This window comes from Artibeus jamaicensis, unplaced genomic scaffold (assembly GCF_021234435.1).
Source record: "Artibeus jamaicensis isolate MK-2021 breed Jamaican fruit bat unplaced genomic scaffold, CSHL_Jam_final contig_47, whole genome shotgun sequence".
Taxonomy (NCBI): domain Eukaryota; kingdom Metazoa; phylum Chordata; class Mammalia; order Chiroptera; family Phyllostomidae; genus Artibeus; species Artibeus jamaicensis.
In genome coordinates, this window is record NW_026521848.1 from 974,537 (window position 1) to 994,400 (window position 19,864).

The 19,864-nt window shown below is 56.3% G+C and overlaps 1 protein-coding gene across 3 annotated transcripts; it reads left to right on the top strand.

The window, feature by feature from the left end:
* The first annotated feature begins 79 nt into the window (after positions 1-79).
* CUNH19orf47 (chromosome unknown C19orf47 homolog) lies at positions 80-19,043 on the top strand. 3 transcript variants are annotated; one of them, XM_053667521.1, is made up of 11 exons: positions 956-1,143; positions 1,591-1,690; positions 3,938-3,989; positions 8,222-8,309; positions 8,433-8,547; positions 10,150-10,231; positions 13,146-13,283; positions 14,758-14,910; positions 16,166-16,236; positions 17,757-18,105; positions 18,756-19,043. In XM_053667521.1, exons 3-11 carry the CDS (start codon positions 3,971-3,973, stop codon positions 18,851-18,853), a joined length of 1,113 nt encoding a protein of 370 aa, XP_053523496.1. In that variant the 5' UTR covers positions 956-1,143; positions 1,591-1,690; positions 3,938-3,970; the 3' UTR covers positions 18,854-19,043. The 3 variants fall into 3 exon arrangements, with proteins under 3 accessions (XP_036989459.2, XP_036989462.2, XP_053523496.1); XM_037133564.2 differs by lacking the exon at positions 956-1,143 and adding an exon at positions 80-142 and having other exon boundaries at positions 17,757-18,847; XM_037133567.2 differs by having other exon boundaries at positions 951-1,143; positions 17,757-18,847.
* The last annotated feature ends 821 nt before the right edge of the window (positions 19,044-19,864 follow it).

Here is a 19,864-nt window from a genome sequence, read left to right on the forward strand (position 1 = left end):
GAGGGCCAGTCCGGCTTCCGGAGGCCGGGGCGGCGCTTCCGGGACGGGCCTCCGTGCCAAGGGAGGGGGCGGTCTGACAGTTGGTTCCGCCGGGAGGGCGGGCGGGCGGGCTGCGCGAGTGGGCGCGGGCCCGGAGGGCCAGGTGAGGCGCGGGCCGAGGGAGGTGGGACTGGGCCGGAAGCGGTGGGGTTGGATGGCGTTCGGGGCTCCGGAATCAGTCTCGACGCTGCTGTGTAGCCCCGGACGAGCGACTTTTTTCTCTGAACCTCAGTTTCTTCCTCTGTAGAGTGGGGGTCATAATCCGACTACAGCCTCCTCCTTATGGGTTGGAGTGAGAATTCAGCTCGTGCATGTCGGAGCCCCTCGCTCAGAGCCTGGCACAGTGCCCACTCGTTATTGAACTAGTATTGTTCGTATTGATAATGATATTTGTGACTGGCCTGGAATATCAGGGTGTGGGAGCGTGAAAGATTGTTGGACTTGGAATCCAACAGATTTCGGTTCAAATCTCAGCTCCACTTCGTGGCAGTGGGCCTGTGCCTTCACCTCTCCGAACCTCATTTTATTTATTTGTACAGTGCGGGCTAATGGTCCCAGTATCATAAGGTCCCTGTGAGGATGCTGATGAAATGTACATATCAAGTCCCTAGCACAGGGCCTGGCACAGTAATGGGTAGGAGCTTATTAGACTGGGACTATCATAACGATGATTCCAGGAGTCGTTGGTGTAGCTGGAACTTCCAAAGAAGCAGAGGGAAGGAGGAAGCTCAAAGACAGAAACAGGAAAAACTTGGAATCTGGACTCAGGGAAAGCAACATCCTCCAACTTACCATTTGGCCAATTTTTCTAAATCCCATGATTTTTTTTCTTTTCTTTAAAACTACTGATGCATTTTTCTACAGTCAACTTGAGGAGGAAAAATTATCTGCTATCTTAACAAAGACTGGCCTGGCTGGCCATGAGGAGGAACACAACCTGAAATACAATGGAAGTGGAACAACCTGTTAAACTCTAGACAGGGCCCTGACTAGGTGGCTCTGTTGGTTGGAGTGTCATCCTGTACACCCAAAGGTTATGGGTTCGGTCCCTGGTCAGGGCACATGCCGGGGTTGCAGTTTCCATCCCTGGTTGGGTGTTCTCAGGTGAGGATTAAAAAATGAAAATAAAACTAGGCAGAAACTGAAAGAGAATAACTGATACTATGTGGTTCCGTTTCATCAGGCCCCAGGGACCCCATCAAGTCACTTTGTTCTCCGCTCCAGCTCACGCTTTGCACACGACTGACATAGTGACTGTCCTACCCTCTCCCTAGCTCACTGAAGATTTATTTATTTTGTCTAGTGCACACGTGTCACCTGCTGAGCATTTTTCTAAGGGCTTGGCATTTATGAACTTACTCCCTCTAACCTCTTTAGGTGCTCTTATCATTTTATAGCTGAGGGAAGTGAAACCCAGAAACTTACCCCAGAATCAGAGTTAGGAAGTGGTGAATTGGGCTCAGCACAGGGCATCTGGTACATGGTAATTACTTGAGTTTTGGGAGTGGTCATTTTTCCACTGTTGTTAATGTTATCATTTTAACTGTTCAGAGTCGGCGCTGGAGATGGGCTTTTGATGGTGGAGAGAGGATACTGAGTCCATCAGGGAATTCTGCAGCTGTAGGAGGGTACCAGTACGTGAAGGCTTCTGGTAAGCATTGACCGACACCTTGCAAAACAGATCACAGTGCCTGGCTCTTAGTCCCCCCTCCACCAGCATTGGTCATAGCATTGGACTGGCTTGGGTTCAAGTCGTGGCGCGCAGTTACTGTGTGCCCTGGGACCTGCCACTCTCATCCATAACACAGGGACCATTTTTACTTTCTTGTCCTGTGGTCGTGAAGGGTCGCTGGGGTGTGTATATGCTGAGTGTCTGGCACGGAAACATTCAGTAGGAGCTGCTGTAGGGGCGCTGGAATCAGGGAGAACTTGTTTTTGAATCCTGGTGAAGCTTCTGGCTAGCTGTGGCGTTTGGCAGACGACTGCACCTTGATGAGTTGGTTTTTTCATTGATTATAATGGGGTAATAATAGTCCTCACTCATGAGGCGGTTGTGAGGCATCAGCATGATGCCTGGCTCTGGTCCAGTGTGTAGTTAGTGCTTGGTATGTAGCATGTTGTTCTGTCTGACATGTTGAAGCCTCTCCATGCCCTGCCCTTTGAGAGATGCAGTTGTGTTGTCTTTGTCCAGCAGTAAAACCCAGGAGGGAAAGTGGGTCTTAGAGAATGAAGAAAGCGGGCGGAATGATGTCTTGTGGTCACGTTCATCAGTAAGGGATGCAGCAGAAGCTGGTGAGAGGTGGGATGAATCCTGGCCAGGGCAGAAGAGAGAATCTCACATGTGCGGACTTAGGGAAAGCTTACAAAGCAGGCGGCAGCTAAGCAAAGTGACGCGGGGCTTGCCAGGAGGACAGGAGGAGATAAGCATTCCAGGCACAGGTGACACTGTGAAAACCGGGAGGCAGGCAAAGCCCCTGTGTATCCGAGGGAAGGCTGGGGTGGGAGGCCTGCGGGAGGAATGGCCCACTCTTGGAGAGCACTTAGTCTGCACCAGACAGTGGCTCGGGTGCTTTGTACACAGAAACTCACGAGCCCTCACCGCATATGTCTACGGTAAGTGATGTTTATACCATCCCTGTTTACAGATGGGGATAGAAGCATGGCTGGTGAAGTAATTGGCCAAGGCCACACAGCTAGTAAGTGGTAGAACCGGATTTGAACCCTGAAGTCTGGTTCCAGAGTCCTTACTCTTACACTGCTTCTGTTATACCATCAAAATGCAGGGGCAGTGGGGGGGGGGCAGATGGTGTGTGCCGGGCAGAGGGCCTTCTGCATCCCACAGGGAGATGGAGGAGGGATGAGGGCGAAGGATCAGGGTGAGGGGCTGGGGCGCATGGCAGGGAGCAGAGGGAAGGGTGAAGTTTGGGCCCAGGCGGTGTGGGAGAGGCGGTCCTGGAGTCAGACAGCATCGAATCACCGAGAGAGAAAGTTACTTCCCTTAGTTTCCTTCCAGTGCTGCTATTCATGTCCAGGAGGAAGTCTTGATTGGTGCTAATACCTTTCTAACACCTGCTAATCCTATAAGTGAAAACTGGCTCTTCATTTCTTCTCTGAAGCCCCTCACGACCTGGTGCCCTACCTCTCCACTCTTGTCACCTATCACTCTCCTCCTCACTCACTCTGCTGCAGTCACGCCAGCTCTTGCTGTCCCTCAGACACGCCAGCGCGGCCCCTGGCTCCAGGCACTGGACTTGCTGTACCTTCTCTGGAACACTCTTCTGTAAACCACAGGGCTCACTCCTCCACCTCCGCTGGGTCTCTGAACGTCACTTTAGAGTGGTTTTCCCTGGTCATCTGTTAGAATTGCAGTCTTTTCCTTCCCAGCCCTCCGAATTCCCTCCAGGACACTGAAGGCTTTCTGACACCCTGCACTGCTAACAGTTCTGCTTGCTTTCTGTGCCCCCGCCCCCGCCCCCACCCAGATGCCAAGTCCATGTGTGTGTTCACCTCAGTATACCTGGCTCCGGGAAGAGTGCTTCACACATAGTAGGTGCTCAGTAATCAGTTTTTGAATGAATGAATGAGTGAATATTTACGGTTAAAGTCTTGGGCAGGGGGTGTCTTTTTTCTGTCCTCTTATTCCAGCTGGAAACTTTTGAGGTGCGTGGAAGTGGCGCTGTGGACATTCGCTGTCCTCGGGCCTTTCCCAGGCACAAGTGATCGTCGTGGTGGCAGCTCTGGCCCAGGCTGACCTCCAGCCAGCTGCTCCGGGCTATTCCTGGGCTCTGATCACCCAGTCCAGGAACTCCCTCTGGCAGGCGGTGGGCAGTGACAGAGGGACGTTGCACCCACAGCCTGTGGCCACTCATGGGCCCTCTCCCCTTGTTCTTCCTTCCAGGCTCCAGGGAGCAGCACCAGGGCCAGGGCGACAATGGTCTCAGTGACTATGGGTGAGTCTTAGCCTTCTCTCCGGGGTCCCCGCTCCCCTCTGCCCTTCTTGAGGTGTGACCTTGCTGGGGGTAGACGAGGTGGGGGAGGGGGGCCGTCACAGGCAGGAACAGCTGTACGCCGAGGAACGGGGAGGTGGGGCTGGGCCTGCTCGGGGCCTGCTCGCCTGCGCTCTGCGTCTGGCCTCCTGACAGCCCGGTCCAGCCGGAAAGAGCGGGGGTGTTGCAGTCCAGCAAATCTCCCACACGGCCTCTCCGAGCCTCCGTGTCCTCACCTGTAAAGTGGAGATACTAATGCTCCCTATGTCCCGGGATGGTATAAGGATTAAGGAGGTTATTGAATGTAAAATCCTGGGCGTAGTTCCCAAGGAGTGTTAGCTATTATCATTATTCTCATGAGCCTCATCACCCTATTTTCTTTAAATCCTCCATTTTGGAATTGTCAAAGCGCAGATATTAGCTGGTAGCTTTAAACATTTTTGAAATGTATGGTGTATATAGAAAAGTTCATCAAACATTTGGTCCTAGGAGCACTTAAAAAGCAAACAGCTGAGTGTATCCAGGATGATTCCATTTATATAAAGCACAGACCCAGGCAGACATTTCCGACTGTTGGAAGCGGGCTGTTCCCCGCATGAGGCAGGGGAAGTAACTACAGAGGGGAGGTGAGGGGCTGGGGGTGTTGGAAATGTTTTATTTCTTAATCCGGGTGCTGGTTACCTGGGTGTGTTGGTGTGTGAAAACCTGTTGACTTATGTGGCCCTTTGTTGTGTGTGCCTTATAGTTCAAGGAAAAGGTTTAAAAAACAGACCACCTTTTCCCTGGCCAGGTGGTTCAGTTGGTTGGATGTTGTCCTGCGCAGAAAAGGTTGCAGGTTCCCTCCCCAGGTAGGGCATATACCTAGTTGCAGGTTCAATCCCTGGTTGGGGCACATACAAGAGGGATTAAAGAACAAAAAGAAAAAGAAAGCAAATTACCACCAACCTTCTAGGTCAAGAAATAGAAGGTGGCCAGCCCCTCTGTGAGCCCCAATCACAACCTCTTTTCTCCTCCAGATGGAATAAACCACTATCTTTGTGATAATCTCTCTTTCCCTTTCTTCGTAGTCCATAGACTTTGGGTTTGAATTTACATGAACATAACATGCCTCGTGTTCTTTTCTGCCTGGCTGCTTTTGCTGAACACAATGTCCGAGGTCATCGATGTTGCCGTGGGTGCTGGAGTTCTTTGCGCTGCTCTGTAGCGTTTCCCCACAGACGTAACCGTTTGCTGATTGGTGTAGAGGTTGCAGCATTGCTGGGCTGGGGCTACTCCAGACAAGCGGCTGTGAGTGTTCTAGTGCTGTGTACAGGGAGCCACGCCTCCCTGATTCCAAGACACATTGTTGCTCCTCTTATTTCTGAAATGGGAGCAGGTCTTAGAGCTGGTGGCTTATGAGCACATTTTCCTTCTTAGTCATGTTGTGAGTCCTCACTAAACATTGTCAGTAGGTTGTGTAACTTTAGGCAAAACGGCATACAATGAAACCAGTTTCATCACAGGCAAATTGATATAAACAAGAGCTAAGTCATATAGTATCTCGTCAGTGTTATAACAGAATGACGTTGAATGAAACAGTGTTACTCAAGGACCTGCTGTGCGTGGCGAGAGGGCGCGGCCTGGGTGTGGGGCTTTGCGGTTCCTTGACCTGACTTCAGGCAGCCAGCCACCCCCAACCCGTGTGGCGCTTCTGTCCCTCTTAAGATTGACACACAGTTTACATTTTGTACAATCACCTGTTCGAAGGGTACAGTTCAGCAGTTTTTACGTTCTATATTTTCTATTCACAGAGTTGTTCAATCATCACCACAGTCGATTTTAAAGCATTTTAAAAAATTGATTGTAGAGAGAAAGGGGGAGTGTATATGTGAGAGAGAGACAGCCATCAATTTGTTGTTCCACTTATTTTTGTGTTCATTGGTTGATTTTTGTAAGCGCCCTGACCAGCAGTTGAACCTGCAACCTTTGTGTATTTGGATGAAGCCCCAACCCCGGGCTGCCCATCCACAGCCTGTTGAACCTCGCCTGAGCTCCGCCTCCTGTCCGCCCTTGGCCACCGCCCCCCCTTGGCCACCCCCCCCCCCAGCAAAAAGGTTGGAGACCACTGTTCTAACCAACTGAGCCACCTGGCCAGGGCCTCAGCATTTTCATCTCCTCCCCAAAGCCCCAGTACCCATCAGCAGTCACTGCCCCGCCCGCAGCCCCTGGCAACCACTCATCTACTTCCTGTCTGTGGATTTCTATCGAGTTACCACTCTGGACATTTATAAATGGAATCACTGAGTGGTGCGTTTTGATACTTAGACAAAGGTACCTGCTTTTGGCTGATGGAAGAAGCCAGGGCACCCTGGCTTAGTGGGTACCTAGCGCATGTGCAGAGGAAAAGGAGGCAGCACCTCTCCCGTGGGCATGAGTCCACCTTTCTCAACTGGAAATACGGGCCTGGGGGGCAGAGGCCTCCGAGGAGAGGCGTGGTCCCTGGGCGGGAGCGGGAGCCCCGCACTGTCACCTGCTGAACATCGGACCCCGCTCAGAGCCTCGGTTGTCCCAAGCAAAATGGGCAGAGCAGTACCAGTTTTCCTCTGATCTAAACGAGCATGGGATGTCGGATGTGATGCGAAGTACCACGGGGAAGAGAAAGAGTGTTGCCTATTAAACTGCGGCACACCATCGATGGTGAGGTAGATTCTGGCTTCGGAGATAGTAAAATGTGAAAAAAGGTTCTCCTTGAAATCAATGATCTTAGCCGACCCCTGGCCTGACAGGTCAGGGTTGATTTGAAGGTCACAGCCTAGAGGACAGGAAAGAAGTAACGCTACCCGGGTGGAGTCTGCCTGTTCCTGGCCTCGGCTCTGTGTGTAGTGGTGGCAGAATAGCAGTGATAGTGGTCACGGCTGCAGGGGGCCCAGGACGGCCTTGGGCCCAGCCTTCACTTTGGAGCCCTTTGAGTGGACTTCTGCACCGAGTCTGCACGTGACCCAAGGATGTAGGTGCTGGTACCTCTACAATGTCAGCTCCGGGAGGGAAGAAAGGGGCTTTGTCCTGTGCCCTGGAGCGGGCGGGGCCTGTCCCGTGCCAAGTGCTCTGTACACACTCGCTGAAGATGTTCCCAAATTTGCAGACGGGGAAACTGAAGCGCCAAGTGCTGACTTGCCCAGAGTCCCCCAGCTGGGACCAGGCAGAGCCAGGATTTGAACCCAAGCTCCAGAGTTGATGCCTGCAACCCCCAGTGAGGCACTGGGAGGCCGGGCTCCTCCTGTGCGGAGCCCGGGGGCTTGCTCACTGCCCGCGGAACGGCCCTGGGACCTTTTCCTCGTTGTTGTTGTTGTTGAAATCTTTTTATTGATTTAAGAGAGAAAGAGGAGAGTTTTGTTGCTCCACTTACTTATGCATTTGTTGGTTGATTCTTTTTGTTTTTTTAAAGATTTTATTTATTTTCAGAGAGAGGAGAAGGGAGGGAGAAAGAGAGGGAGAGAAACATCGATGTGTGAGATAAACATTGATTGGTTGCCCCTCCCTCGCTCCCATCTGGGGACCTGGCCCTCAACCCAGGCATGTGCCTTGCCAGGGAATGAAACCTGTGACTTTCGCAGGCCGGTGCTAACCCTCTGAGCCAGGCTATCCAGGGCTTTTGGTTGATTCTTATACATGTCTTGACTGGGGGTCGAACCCACAATCTTTGTGTATCAGGACAATGCTCTAACCAACTGAGCTACCTGGCCAGGGCTCTGTGACTTTTCTTTCCATTCCCCTGCAGATCCTGTCACTCTCAAGGGCTGGGCCTGCTGATGGGGCAGAGAACCCAGGGTCTCAGCTGCCCCAAATCAGTCAAGCATGGGGGTGGGGGCTGTGCTGGCAATGATCACCACAGGTCACCTTCCAGCGCAGGGCAGAGCCACAAGGGGAAGGGCAGTACGGGAGCACATGGGCTGAGGAACTCTGCTGCTCGTCCATGTGGCTGCGGGCCAGCGGCCCAGCCTCTCTGGGCCTCAGTTTCCTCGGTGGCAAAGTGGAGGAGTCGGTGCCGCTTAACTCACAGGCTTGTCAGGCGGCGTGATTCTGTCACACATGCAGAGCACTCGGCACAGGGCCGGGCACTGATGAGCATTTAATTGTGGGAAGCACTGTTGTGGTTTTGCTGTGGTTGCTCTCCAAAGAGAATAATGTGAACAGTGAGCCCTGTCCACCCCCGCCAGCCACTTCCGAGTGGATCCAGTTCTTTAAGGAAGCCGGCATTCCTCCGGGGCCTGCTGTCAACTACGCTGTGATGTTCGTGGATAATAGGTAAGGGCTCGGGGGACAGAGCTGGACTTGGGGAGAGGAGGGGAGAGATGGGAGGGGACCGGGAGCCGGCTGGCCCACCCACCCTGGCTCACCTGTGGCCTCGACACTGACCATCTCCTGCAGGATCCAGAAGAGCATGCTTCTGGATCTGAACAAGGAAATCATGAATGAGCTGGGCGTGACTGTGGTGGGGGACATCATCGCCATCCTCAAGCACGCCAAGGTGGTGCACCGTCAGGTGGGTGCTCTGCTTCTTCCCTGGGTTTGGGTGGGGGGGAGAAGGGGCAGGGGCGGAGCCAACAGGAGGCTCGGAAGCAAAGGCGGGCAGGCCTGGGTTCCGAGGCTGGTTCTGCGTTAGCGGAGTGGCACTGGGCAGTCGCCTGAGCTCTCTGAGCCTCACTTTGCTCATCTGTGTGCGCACATGGGCAGATGTGTTTTGCGGGGTGGGTGCCAGTAGTACACTATGTAAAACCCTAGCACAGGGTAAAAAGTAGGGCTTCGGTAAAGACTCCGTGTAACTATTATTATTGTTACTAGTTCTCATCTTTGTAATGATAAACATCATTACCAGGATTCTTCTCTGTCCCCAGAACGGGAGCTTCCTGTGGGACTCAGTGGGTGACCGACAGTATGGTTGTTCCATTATCGGCCCCTCCTGTCGCACTGTCCTTAGATTAGTGATTTCACCTCCCTGGGCGTCTCTGAAACAGGCTTTTCACACAGTCCTGCGGCATAGGGTGGCCGGGGCCATCTACCAAACCGTGTATGTGGCAAGGAGCACCAGGCCTGGAATGAAGTGTTTGTGAAGTTAGGGTTGCTAACACTTACCAGCCGCTGCCATGGCCTGCCAGGCCATCTCCACCCTTTAGACAGAGTAACTCGCTCCTCCCTGCATCCGACGGGGAGGAAACCGGCCCCAGAGCGGCACTCTCAGGCCCTCCGCTGTGCCGGCCGGCGGCTGCTGAGTTACGCTCCCCAGTTCCAGGGGCCCCTCCAGCTGGAGCCGGCCTGCGTGTTCCCGTCGGGCAGGGCAGGACCCCAGAGTGAGGGCTCTCCGGCCACGGGCATTACCCGAGTTACCATGGAGACGGTCATGGAGAAAACCTTTTTTTTCTTTAAACTTTTAAATTTGGGAATCATTTTCGATTTCTAGGAAAGTTCCAACAAGAAAATTTCTGTGTGTCCTTTACCCTTTACTCAGCTTCTGCTAATGTCAACCCCTCACACGGTGACGGTGCCTCTGTCAGGACTGAGAAGGGGACCACAGTGAGCTGTCACTAACTAAACCGCAGGCCACACGGGCTTCACCCGTCTCCCATCGGTGTCCTGGCTCCGTCCCAGGATGCCTGGCCGTGCTGACCTGCCTTCTTTGTCTCTTGATCTGTGACAGTTTTGTCGTTCTCCTGGGTTTTTGGTGACCTTGACATTTTTTCCCCTTTCAGTTACAGCTAATCAGTTTTAAAGCTGATTAAGTAGATTTATTAATTCACTAAAAAGTAGATTAAGTAATTTATTAAGTAGATTTACTTTAGGGATAAATATGTTGAGTGTAATTTTTTTATCACAGTAGACATGCGACAGCATAGTAGCGTCAGGGGCAGGGCCCAGTGACTTGATGTGACCTTGACAGGTTTGAAGAGTGCGGGTCCAGTATTTTGTAGAATGGCCCTCAGTAGGGGCTTGTCTGACGCTTTCTCATGGTTAGGAGCGGGAGGCCTTGAAGTACTTCCTCCAGCAGCTCTGGTGCCCCTAGTTTTGCTTAGGTTTCTGGGTCTCCCAGTCCCCACCTCCTGTCCCTGTCCCCGTGGTAACGGAGGCACCTCTTTTCGTTTCTTCACAGGACATGTGCAAAGCTGCCACTGAGTCGGTGCCCTGCAGCCCGAGCCCCCTCCCAGGCGAGGTTCGCCGAGGCGCCTCCAGCGGTGAGTCCCCACTGCCCAGGCCCTCTGCCCCTCACTGTCACACTCCCGCGGGGTGGGGAGCACATCTGGAGTTGCAGAGGTGGCAGCAAAGGCCTGAGGCCTCTTCTCTCGGGACGCACTGGGTAACGAGGGGCCGGAGGGAGTTCTGCTCTGCAGAGGCACCGCCAACACGGAGTTAGCCAGCACCAGACCACCGCCCCCCGCCCGGGGGAGATGCTGGGTCAGGTTCCCACAGTGCTGTGGTCAGAACATTTTTCATCAGGGCAGCCGTGCAGAGCCTTCTTTTACGCGTGTGTCCACTTAGAGACACCTTATTTCACCCCCATTGAAGTCACGGCCACAGCACCCCCCTCCTCTCTGAGTGGAGCTGGTCTGGCGCACGCGCGTTTGCGGCACACCCATCGCTGCCTGCTTGCACGTAGGAACAGCAGGTGGCGCTCCGGCGCTCTGCCCCGGGGTCGTTCTCAGCAGCAAAGTCAGTGACAAAAAGCACAAAAGCATGAAAACGTGACCCTAAGTAGAGCACGAGAGGAGCGCCCAGTGACTGTGTGAGAGCTGGGACCAGGACGCAGCGTGGGCCCGTCTCGGTCGGGAGCAGGGCTGCTGCGCGACTCAGGTCCGGGCCGTTCCGCGCGCCTGTGAGTGACCACAAAAGTGTAGTGTTGGTGCAGAGTTACACACGCATCTTAGTGAAGAGGTGAATTTGGAAATGAGGGACCTGTAAAGGGTGAGAACTGACTCATACTTTTCGGCAGTAGGATATATTTTAAAAAATAAACCAGAAAAAATTAACACGTATTTTAGCCTTTGCTCTTAACAGCCACCCCCAAACTGGTCTAAAACACAGACTTTTATTTCTCATGGTTTTATGACTTGGCTGGCCATTTCTGAACTGGACCAGTTCAGCTGGTCTCGATGGTTGCCTGGCAACTTGGGCGAGGCTGGGTGAGCTGGGAGGCCTCACGCACACATCCGGTGATCGGCGTGATGCTGTCTGTGCCAACAGGGGCAACTTGGCCACGCCTCTCCTTTTGTGGCGGGCGAGCCCAGGCTCGTCCACACAGGACTAGATGCGGGGCTCCGGAAAGAGCACAGGCGGGCAGGCCCCATTTCTCAGATCACCTGCTAAGCTTCTGCCTCTGTAACATTTGCTCTCGTTCCATTGGCCAGAGACAGTCACATGGCTCAGCCCACGGTCACTGTGGGCAGGGCCTACCCAAAGGCAAGGAGGAGGAAGGCTGAACACATTGGAGTTTCTTTCTGCAAACATATCCCACGACTTACATACAGAAAAGGGTTCAGACCAGGACGTAGTGCGTGCAGCTGCGGGACTTTCCGCAGACGGGCGGCCGTGCAGGCGGCGGCGCCACATCTCGGGGGTACTCACCTCCTTGATTTCTCACAGCGTAGATGAGTTTTGTCTTCAAGTCTGTGTGAATGAAATTAGGCGGTGTGTACTCTTCGTATCATTCCGACTGTTTTATTAAATACTTAAAAGAAATTTTTATCCTCACCCAAGGACATGCTTATTGATTTTAGGGAGAGGGGAAGGGAGGGAGAGAGAGAGATCGATATAAGAGAAACATTGATCAGTTGTGTGTTGCATGTGCCCCAACTGGGGGCTGAACCTGCAAGCCAGGTATGTTCCCTGATGGGGAATCGAACCTGTGACCTTTTGGTTTACAGAATGGTGCTCCAACCAGGCCACACCGGCCAGTGCAGTTTAAAATAAATTAAAAAAATTAAAACCAACAAAATCACTAGTGACGAAAATAGGCAATGAAATAGAAAGGGGAAACCAGTGAGGAAGGGAAGGTGGGAAGAGCGCCCCACAACGGCGCTCCGAACACGGCCACGGGCGTGCCCTCTGTGCCGCCAGACGTGTGTGTCTGTTTCGGCAGCAGCGAGAACAACAGTTCTTTAGACTCTGACATCCTGACTGCCGTTCACATTCAGCCGAGCAGAGACACTTGTTTTCCCTCTACCCAAGCGGTACTGAGCTGTCTTGGTAAAACACTGTGTCCCAGACTCTCCCTCCCACGCTGGGGCCGGCCCTCCAGGATGTGGGCTGTGGTCCTCACCTTACATCTGGGACACCCCTCCTCCTGCTCCACAGAAGATGGGGGCCCCCAGAGGCTGCCCTCCCACTCCCGAGGGAGGTCACCAGCTGGAGCCAGACACACATGGCCCGGGGGCCTGGCTGAGCCCCAGTTCCCTGGTCTATAAAGTTGGTTGGCAGTAGAGTCCATCTAGTGGCGGTGTCGGGAAGTTTGGCAATAGTGTTCATCTTTTCAGGAGATGTTTATCGAGGACTTGTGAAGTACCAGGAATGTTATAGGCGCTGGGGCTTCAGCAGTAACCAGGCAGTGCCTCCTCCTGGAGCCCGTGTGCTTGTGGGAGAGCCCCCCAGTGAGCGGATAAGTGTAACTGGACACCGAGCAGTGACGAGGGCCGTGAAAGGGGAGTGTAGTGCAGGGAACAAGGCGCAGAGGTCGATGGGTGCTCAGGAAGCTCTCTCTGAGGAGGTGCCCGCCAGAGGAGCCGTATGTGAAGAGGCAGAGCAAGCCTGTGGGTATCAAGGCACCACATGCCGGGCCGAGACCCAGGGACCAGCTTGGCTGTAGCAGAGCCGGGAGGGGAGGGGGAGGGTCAGCACAGGGCTGGGTAACTGGTGGGTGAAGTGCGGGACGAGCCATCTGGCTCTGGGCCCCATGGAAGGGCCTCGGAGTGGGGAGGAGTAGGCTAGTTCCTGGGAATACTGGCCCACCCACCCCCAAGCATCCCCAGCTGAGGACAGGGCAGCCGCAGAGTGGCTCTGGCTGTGCTTCCCCATTCAGTCCCGAGGGCGGCCTTCTCCAGCCAGGACCCCCTTCCAGGGCCCACCCGACCGGACTCTCCCCTTTCCTCCCCACAGCCGCCTCCCGCATGATCGCCAACAGCCTGAACCGTGACTCCCCGCCTGGAACTCCCCCCAGGCGGCCAGACACGAGCACCTCCAAGATCTCCGTCACTGTGTCCAACAAGATGGCAGCGAAGAGCGCCAAGGCCGCAGGTGAGGGAACTCGGGCAGGTGGCGGGGGGAGCAGGAGGCGAGTGTGGGTTCGCAGGTGGTGTTTGGGGGCCATGTTCCCAACATGGCAAGTGCTTCGGAGGCCACTGTGTGTTGACAGTGGTCCGACTTGGTCAGGTCACTGCACCTCTGTGGGCCTCACTTTCCGCGTCTACAGGATGGGGCTGGCGGTCCCCTACCCAGAGGACAGTCAGAAGCACTTGAGATGGTGTGTGTAAGCACAGGTGCCCTGTGCTTCTCACTCAGGGGTTGGTCCGTTTTTTTAATTTTATTTTATTGTGGTAAGAACACTTAATGTGAGATCTACCCTCTTAATGCAGTTTTAAGTGTACAGGACAGCACCGTTGACTACTGGCGGTTCAGTCGTTTTTTAACAGATGTTCACTGAGCCCAGCCCTGTGCTCAGTGCCTGGGGTCAGAGGTGAAGAAGCTACCATTTCCTCTCAGCAGCCAGGAGGTCGTTTAGAACCCTCAACCTGATCCTTTCACACCCTTGTCAAGATCTCTCCAGGGCTTCCCATTGCTCCAGTAATAAAACCCAGTCCTACTGGGGATGCGCCCCTGTGTCTCTCGCCCCTGCCTGCTGCCTCGGTCCCCTGCAGGCTCCGTGCCCTCCGGGGCCTCGGCCCTGGCGCTCCCTTGTTCTGGAGCACGCGCCCTCCACAGACTTCCCCGCGGTGGGTCTCTCTTCCTCTTCTGGGTCCCAGCTTTCAAGCTGGGAACGGGGCTCTGGCCCAGGGCTCCCAGCCCCTCTCTATTTGCCGCTTTCCTGCCTTCACTGGACCCATCCCTCAACAGCGACCTCGGCACCGTGGAAGCCGAGGCCCAGGGAGGGGCTCCATTCTCTGACCCCAGCCCCAGCTCTGTCCTCTGCCTCCACCGCACCCGCGGGCTCCCTTCCTGCTGTGGGTGTCGGGAGGTACCTCCACCCGCCTCTGGGCCTTCAATTTGTGTCCCATGAGCAAGAAAGTTCAAATTAATTTCTGAAGTATTGAAAAGATAGCCTGGGAGGGCCTGGCATTTTCATCCTTAACACATTTGAGGGTATTCTTTTCTAAAAAATGGAGGTGTAACTTACACACAATTTGTAAGTATACAGCTTGATTAATTTTTGAAGATGAGCACACCTGTGAAACCACTACCTGGTGGGCGCTCTAGAACCTTCCCACCCACCCAAAGTCCGAGGGGAGTCTGGCTGGGCGGGGAGAGGAGCCCGTTTGGGACACAGACAGAGCCCCTGCAGCCTGGGGGTGCCGGCTGTGCCCCATGTTGCCCAGGCCTCTGAGTTTCTTTGTGGTTCGGAGTTCGTGGTGATGGGGGTGGTTGAAAAGTAGGGGATGCCGGTTCGGCGGATGCGTGGAGATAAAGGGCACGTGGGTGCCCTTTGCAGAGCATGTAGCCTCTCCCCTGGGAGAGCGTTCCATCTGAGAAGGCGCTCGCCCCGCCTCTTCCCCAGCTGCCCTGGCCCACCGGGAGGAGGAGGGCCTGACTGTTCCTGCCAAGAGACGCAGGGTGACTGCCGAGATGGAGGGGAAGTACATCGTCAACATGCCCAAGGGCACCACCCCCCGGACCCGCAAGATCCTCGAGCAGCAACAGGCGGCGAAAGGTACCGGCCAGGGGCGCGCTTTGCAGGGATGGTTTCCCTTCGGTCGCATCCCATGGGCATGGGCCGTGGAGCAGGCTCTAACCGGGTCCAGGGGCCTCGCACCGAGGGGACAGCAATGGTGGCCACAGGGGCAGGGGTAGGTTGCCGCCGGTGCCCTCCTGTCCGTGGCGGGCCTGCCTGGTCCCTCCGCTGGTGCTCTTCCCCAGGGGGCGGGGACACGGGTTTGCTGTTGGCCTGCCCCTAAGCGTGGGACCAGGCCTGGCTGAGGGCAGGTGCCCAGAAAAGTGGGAACTGTCGTTATCACTCGGATGACTCGGAAGCACATACAGTAAAAACAGACTCTTTCCCGTCCCCTGCACATCCCTCACCCGCCGTTCACCTTTCCAGACGGGCATCCCTGCAGGGGTCCTGAACCCCTCTGCACCTGTACGCCTGTCAACGCACACCTAGGCGCCTCTTTCTGAATGCGCAGCGTCATCCCGTGGGGTCCGAGGGCCCCTCTCCAGGGGTCTTTGCGTGTCAGCACATGTGCATCTGCAGCCAGCCCTCCGAACCCCTGGCTCCGCATCCGTGGGTTGGACTAGCTGCAGATCGAAAACACGCAGGGGAACAAAACTCCAGAAATTTCCAAACCACAGAACTTGAATGTGCCGCATGCCGAGTGCTACGCTGAATCCACATGAATGCAGTGACGAGTGGAGGACCCTGCTCTGACCTCTGTGGAAATTTAGATTGTACGTGAGGGACTTGAGCTTCAAGGACTTCGGTGTCCATGGGGGTCCTGAAACCGGTCCCCGCAGACACCAGTCACACCCGAACCCGCCTGGCCAGTGGTCGTTTAACGTCCCCACAGCGTTTGTGCAACGTCGAGCATCCAGTGGGCGGCCATTTAGGGAAAGGACTTGTTACCGTTCACCGATTCTCTCAGAGGCCTGTGACCCCAGAAAGGGTGGGAGGCACCAGCAGAGAGTAAGAACTCCTCCCACACATGCACCTTATGAACTCATACCAGGTACGAGGAACGCGTGTCAGCTTTAGGGGACGCTTCCCACATTTCACACCGGCCCGACGTGTGTGGGTCGAAGTCGGTGTCGTCCCGCTGGTACAGACCTGAAACCCGACCAGGCCCCGTCCGTGCCTGCTGGTGCCCCTGCTGCCCGGGCTCTGGGCCCTCCCTTGTCTGCAGGGTGCTCAGCGGGTCTGGGCCTGCAGGGCCCCTCAGCAGGTGCTGCATGAGGGCCTCGCTTCCCTCCAGGTGTCCACAGGACGTCCGTGTTTGACCGCCTCGGCGCCGAGACCAAGGCAGACACGACGATGGGAAATAAAGTGAGTTGGAGACAGGGAGCCGCTCGGGGCTCTCGATCCTCGTCCTCCCTGGTGTAGTTGCTGACCCTCCTCCCCACACCTCACCCGGGCTCTCCCGCGGGCTGCCGCCCCCACCTGTCCAGCCTCGGTTCCCTTCTTTGCTCCGGTGGCTTCCCTTTCTGTCTTCTGCCCTGACCTCTCCCCATGTCCAGCCCCAGGGCTTGGCCAGCTCCTGGATGCTGCTCTTGGACCTCTCCCCCCACCATGTCCCACATCAGCCTTAGCCTCGTTCCCCAGAGCAACTTCTCTCGGGCGCTGGCTCAGGGGCCCCCCACTGCCCTCATTCTAGGCAGTCACAAGGCTGATGGTGCCACCGGTCTTGCCTGCCCTGCCTCTCGTCCTTGTCCGGACAGGGCGGTGTCCTCTGGTCTCCACACGGCCACGGCAAACCCCTCGGCCCTTTGCCCACGGCAGCAGTGCACGCTCCCCGCAGGACAGGCACCTGCCCCCGCCCTCCTCGGCCGGCAGTCTCCTGGGCTCCAGGCACAGTGTGTGGTCAGGAGCCCAGCCTGGGCCCGCTGGCTGGAGGGGACCAGGCTCTGCCACTGCCTGGTGACACACTCATGCCCTTCCTACCTCAGTGTTCATATCTGACAGTGCCCGTCTCATAGCGTGGTCATGAGGATTAAGGGCTACGCACTTGCATGGTGCTGGGGGTGCCTGGGGCGTGGTGAGCACACGTTAGATGCTGCCTTGTATTAGCTGTGGTGTAGCTTCCCCGCTACGTTTCCTGCCTCACCCACGCTGGCCTCTTCTCACTTCCTGCGATCGTAGCACGAGCGTGACACCAGCACTCGGGGGAACGCGGCTGGAGGACGCAGCCCCGTTGGGAGCTTGGCACGCAGGGAGAGCTCTCGTCGTTCTCGCTCCTGACGCGGGGACTTAGCCCACACTCCTTCCACTGCAGCCTCAGCTCTGAGGGGCCGGCCTAACACTGGTGCTTCCTGAGGCTCCCGGAACTGTTGTCGTTAGAGAATCACTGTCATGTCCAGTGCCGGGTCTGCCTTCCCCTCTGGACTGTGAGCCCCCTGAGGGCAGGGCCAGGTCTATCTTGGTCACAGCCGTGTGCCCAGCACCACCCAGCCCAGGGCCAGGTACAGAGTAGGAACTCGGAAAGTACCTGTTGAGTGATGACCAAATTCGTCTTTTCTTTCCTGTTCGCCTGCGAACCTGAGCTGGTGGCCTTCCGTCTTTGTGGCACATGCTCTCTCCCCCCTCCTTACTAGACCCACCTCCTGTCAGTTCTTAGATTTCACCTCAGACGTCCCCTCAGCAGGGAGCCTTTCCCGAATCCACGGAGTCTCCTCTGAGCCACTCCCAGCTCCCTTGGGAACCCCCGTCACGGCTCTGGCCACTAACTAGGGCGTCACCAATGAGTGTGTCTCCCAAAGGTGACCCCCGTGGGGCCAGGCTCATGAGGCAGCCTTCCATGAGTACGGGCTTGGTGACTCAGTGACTCCTCTCGTCTCTGACCTCCACAGCCCACGGGAGTCTTCAGCCGCCTGGGGGCCACGCCCGAGGTGGATGAGGATCTGGCCTGGGACAGCGACAATGAGAGCAGCAGCTCTGTCCTGCAGTATGCCGGGGTCCTGAAGAAGCTCGGCCGGGGTCCAGCCAAGACCAGCCTCCAGCCAGCACTGACTGTCAAGGCCAAGGCCACAAGCTCCGCGACCACGGCCAACACCCCGACCCTGCGGCGCCTGGCCCTTTCCTCCCGCTCAGGGCTCGAGAGGAAGCCAGAGTCTCTGTCCAAAGTCAGCATCATCCAGAGACTGGGCAAGACTGCCCTCGTGCCCGAGGCCCAGGACAGCCAGGTCACGAGCACCAAGAGTAAGTCCACAGCCAAGGTCAAGGTCACCATTAAGAGGACTCTAGGGCCCAGGGGGAACAGCTCCAGCGAGGGCCTTGGTGCCCAGATGGACCACGCGGGCTCTGTGAGTGTGTTCAAAAGACTGGGCCGCAGGACCTTCTAGCCCACAGGTGGGGCGCAGGCCCCTTTCCAGGCTCCTGGTTCCGTCCGTCTTCAGCGAGGGCACGAGCCCCGCTTCTGGATGACACTGCTGGCCTCTCAGGCATTCGGGCTGGGTCCCAGCTTTGCGGGGACGCACCTCATGTTCCTGAGTCTGAGGTGGTCGTCGTGGCCCGGCCTTGCCACCCTGGGGCTGTCCCTTCTCTCATGTGCTCTGTTCTGTCCTCTCTGACTGTGGCCTTGGTGGGGCCTGTTTTTCTACCTCCCCCAGTGCCAAGTGCCCCTTTGCTCTGCCGCGTCCCCTCCCCTCCCTGTCAGCAGCGTCCACTGCCTCAAACCCCAGCTCCCTGGCCTTTCGGTCCCCAGAGTGGGCGTCACCTGCTGGGCCCCCCCACTCTGCTGCTTCCTGACTTCCCCCACTCCTCTGTCCCCCGGCTTTTACTGCTTTAACTTTCCTGTCTCCCTCCTGCACTCTGTTCATTTCTCTTCTGTTTTCTGTCCCTGTGGCAAGGCCCGACTGTCCGCTGCATCCTGCCTGGCCCTCCTGCTCCTCCGGCCTCCCAGCGGCCCCCTCGTCGACAGTGGCGCGGAGCCCGTAGAGACTGTTAGCAGGCCTCACTCCCAGGCTGGAGGGACCGCCCGGGCCCTGGGCTGCAGCCGGGGCACCTCCGTCTTCCTGCCCTGGGCATCTTTTTCTCTGAAAGGCCGTGGAGGGTGGTGGGCAAGGGGCACTGGGAAGGAAGGCCAGTGCCAAGAGAGAAGAAAACAGCTGTTTTAATATATTTTTGTGACTTTCGTATGTTTCCTTCCCCTCCTTGAAGGTGAGTCACAAGATTGTTTTCTGCACAAAGGACAGTGTTGGGGGTGAAGGTCAGGCTGCCTGCAGCCCCGTGGGCCCCGGGCCCCGTCTCTGCTGCAGGCCCCCGAGTCCACGGGTGGGCTGGGCTTGGTCCCCCTTCAGCTGGGCCTCCTTCCCTTAAAGTGCCTTGGTTCTGTCATTCTGCCCTCCCCCTGCCCCGATTTCCCCTGTCTGTCACTCTGTCTGCTGGCTGCTCTCCAAGCTGCAGGCTCTGCTAGAGGGCGAAGGGTTCTCACAGATTCGACTTCCACCTGCTTGTTGCTGCACAGCCCCGATCCTGGGCCAGGCCTGTTCTGGGGGCTGCGATCCTTCTGAGAGCAAGGTGGACAAGCCCCTGCCCACGTGGCTGACCACTCCATCCAGGGAGGCAGTGGCCATGCTATCCAGAGGACTGAGGGATATGAAAGTGGCCAGGGTGGCTTTAGATGTTGGTAGTAAGAAGGCCTTTTGGAGGAGGTGACAGGTAGGCCGGGCTGCCGGTGGGAGACGACAGCCACGTGAAGTTCAGGCGAGGGCGTTCGGGCAGAAGAAACAGCCCCACGCAGGGCTGACGTGGGACTAGGAGCGAGCAGCAGGGCAGTGGGGCCAGCAGGGAGCAAGGGACCTGCCCTCCAGCACAGGTGGGCGGCCGGGAGCAGGTGACCTGGGGCTCTGTGACCCAGGTAAGGAATTTGGACGGCATCCTCAGAGCACCGAGGAGTTTGAGGCAGGCGGCAATGATCTGAGTTGCTTTTCGTGATGATGGCGATGGCCTGTGAGGA

Bases quoted from the DNA above. Each gene is read 5' to 3' on its own strand.
- CUNH19orf47 (XM_037133564.2), top strand. The intron at 10,232-13,145 runs GTGAGTCCCCAC...TCCTCCCCACAG, and splicing joins TCGCCGAGGCGCCTCCAGCG to CCGCCTCCCGCATGATCGCC. The intron at 16,237-17,756 runs GTGAGTTGGAGA...TGACCTCCACAG, and splicing joins ACACGACGATGGGAAATAAA to CCCACGGGAGTCTTCAGCCG.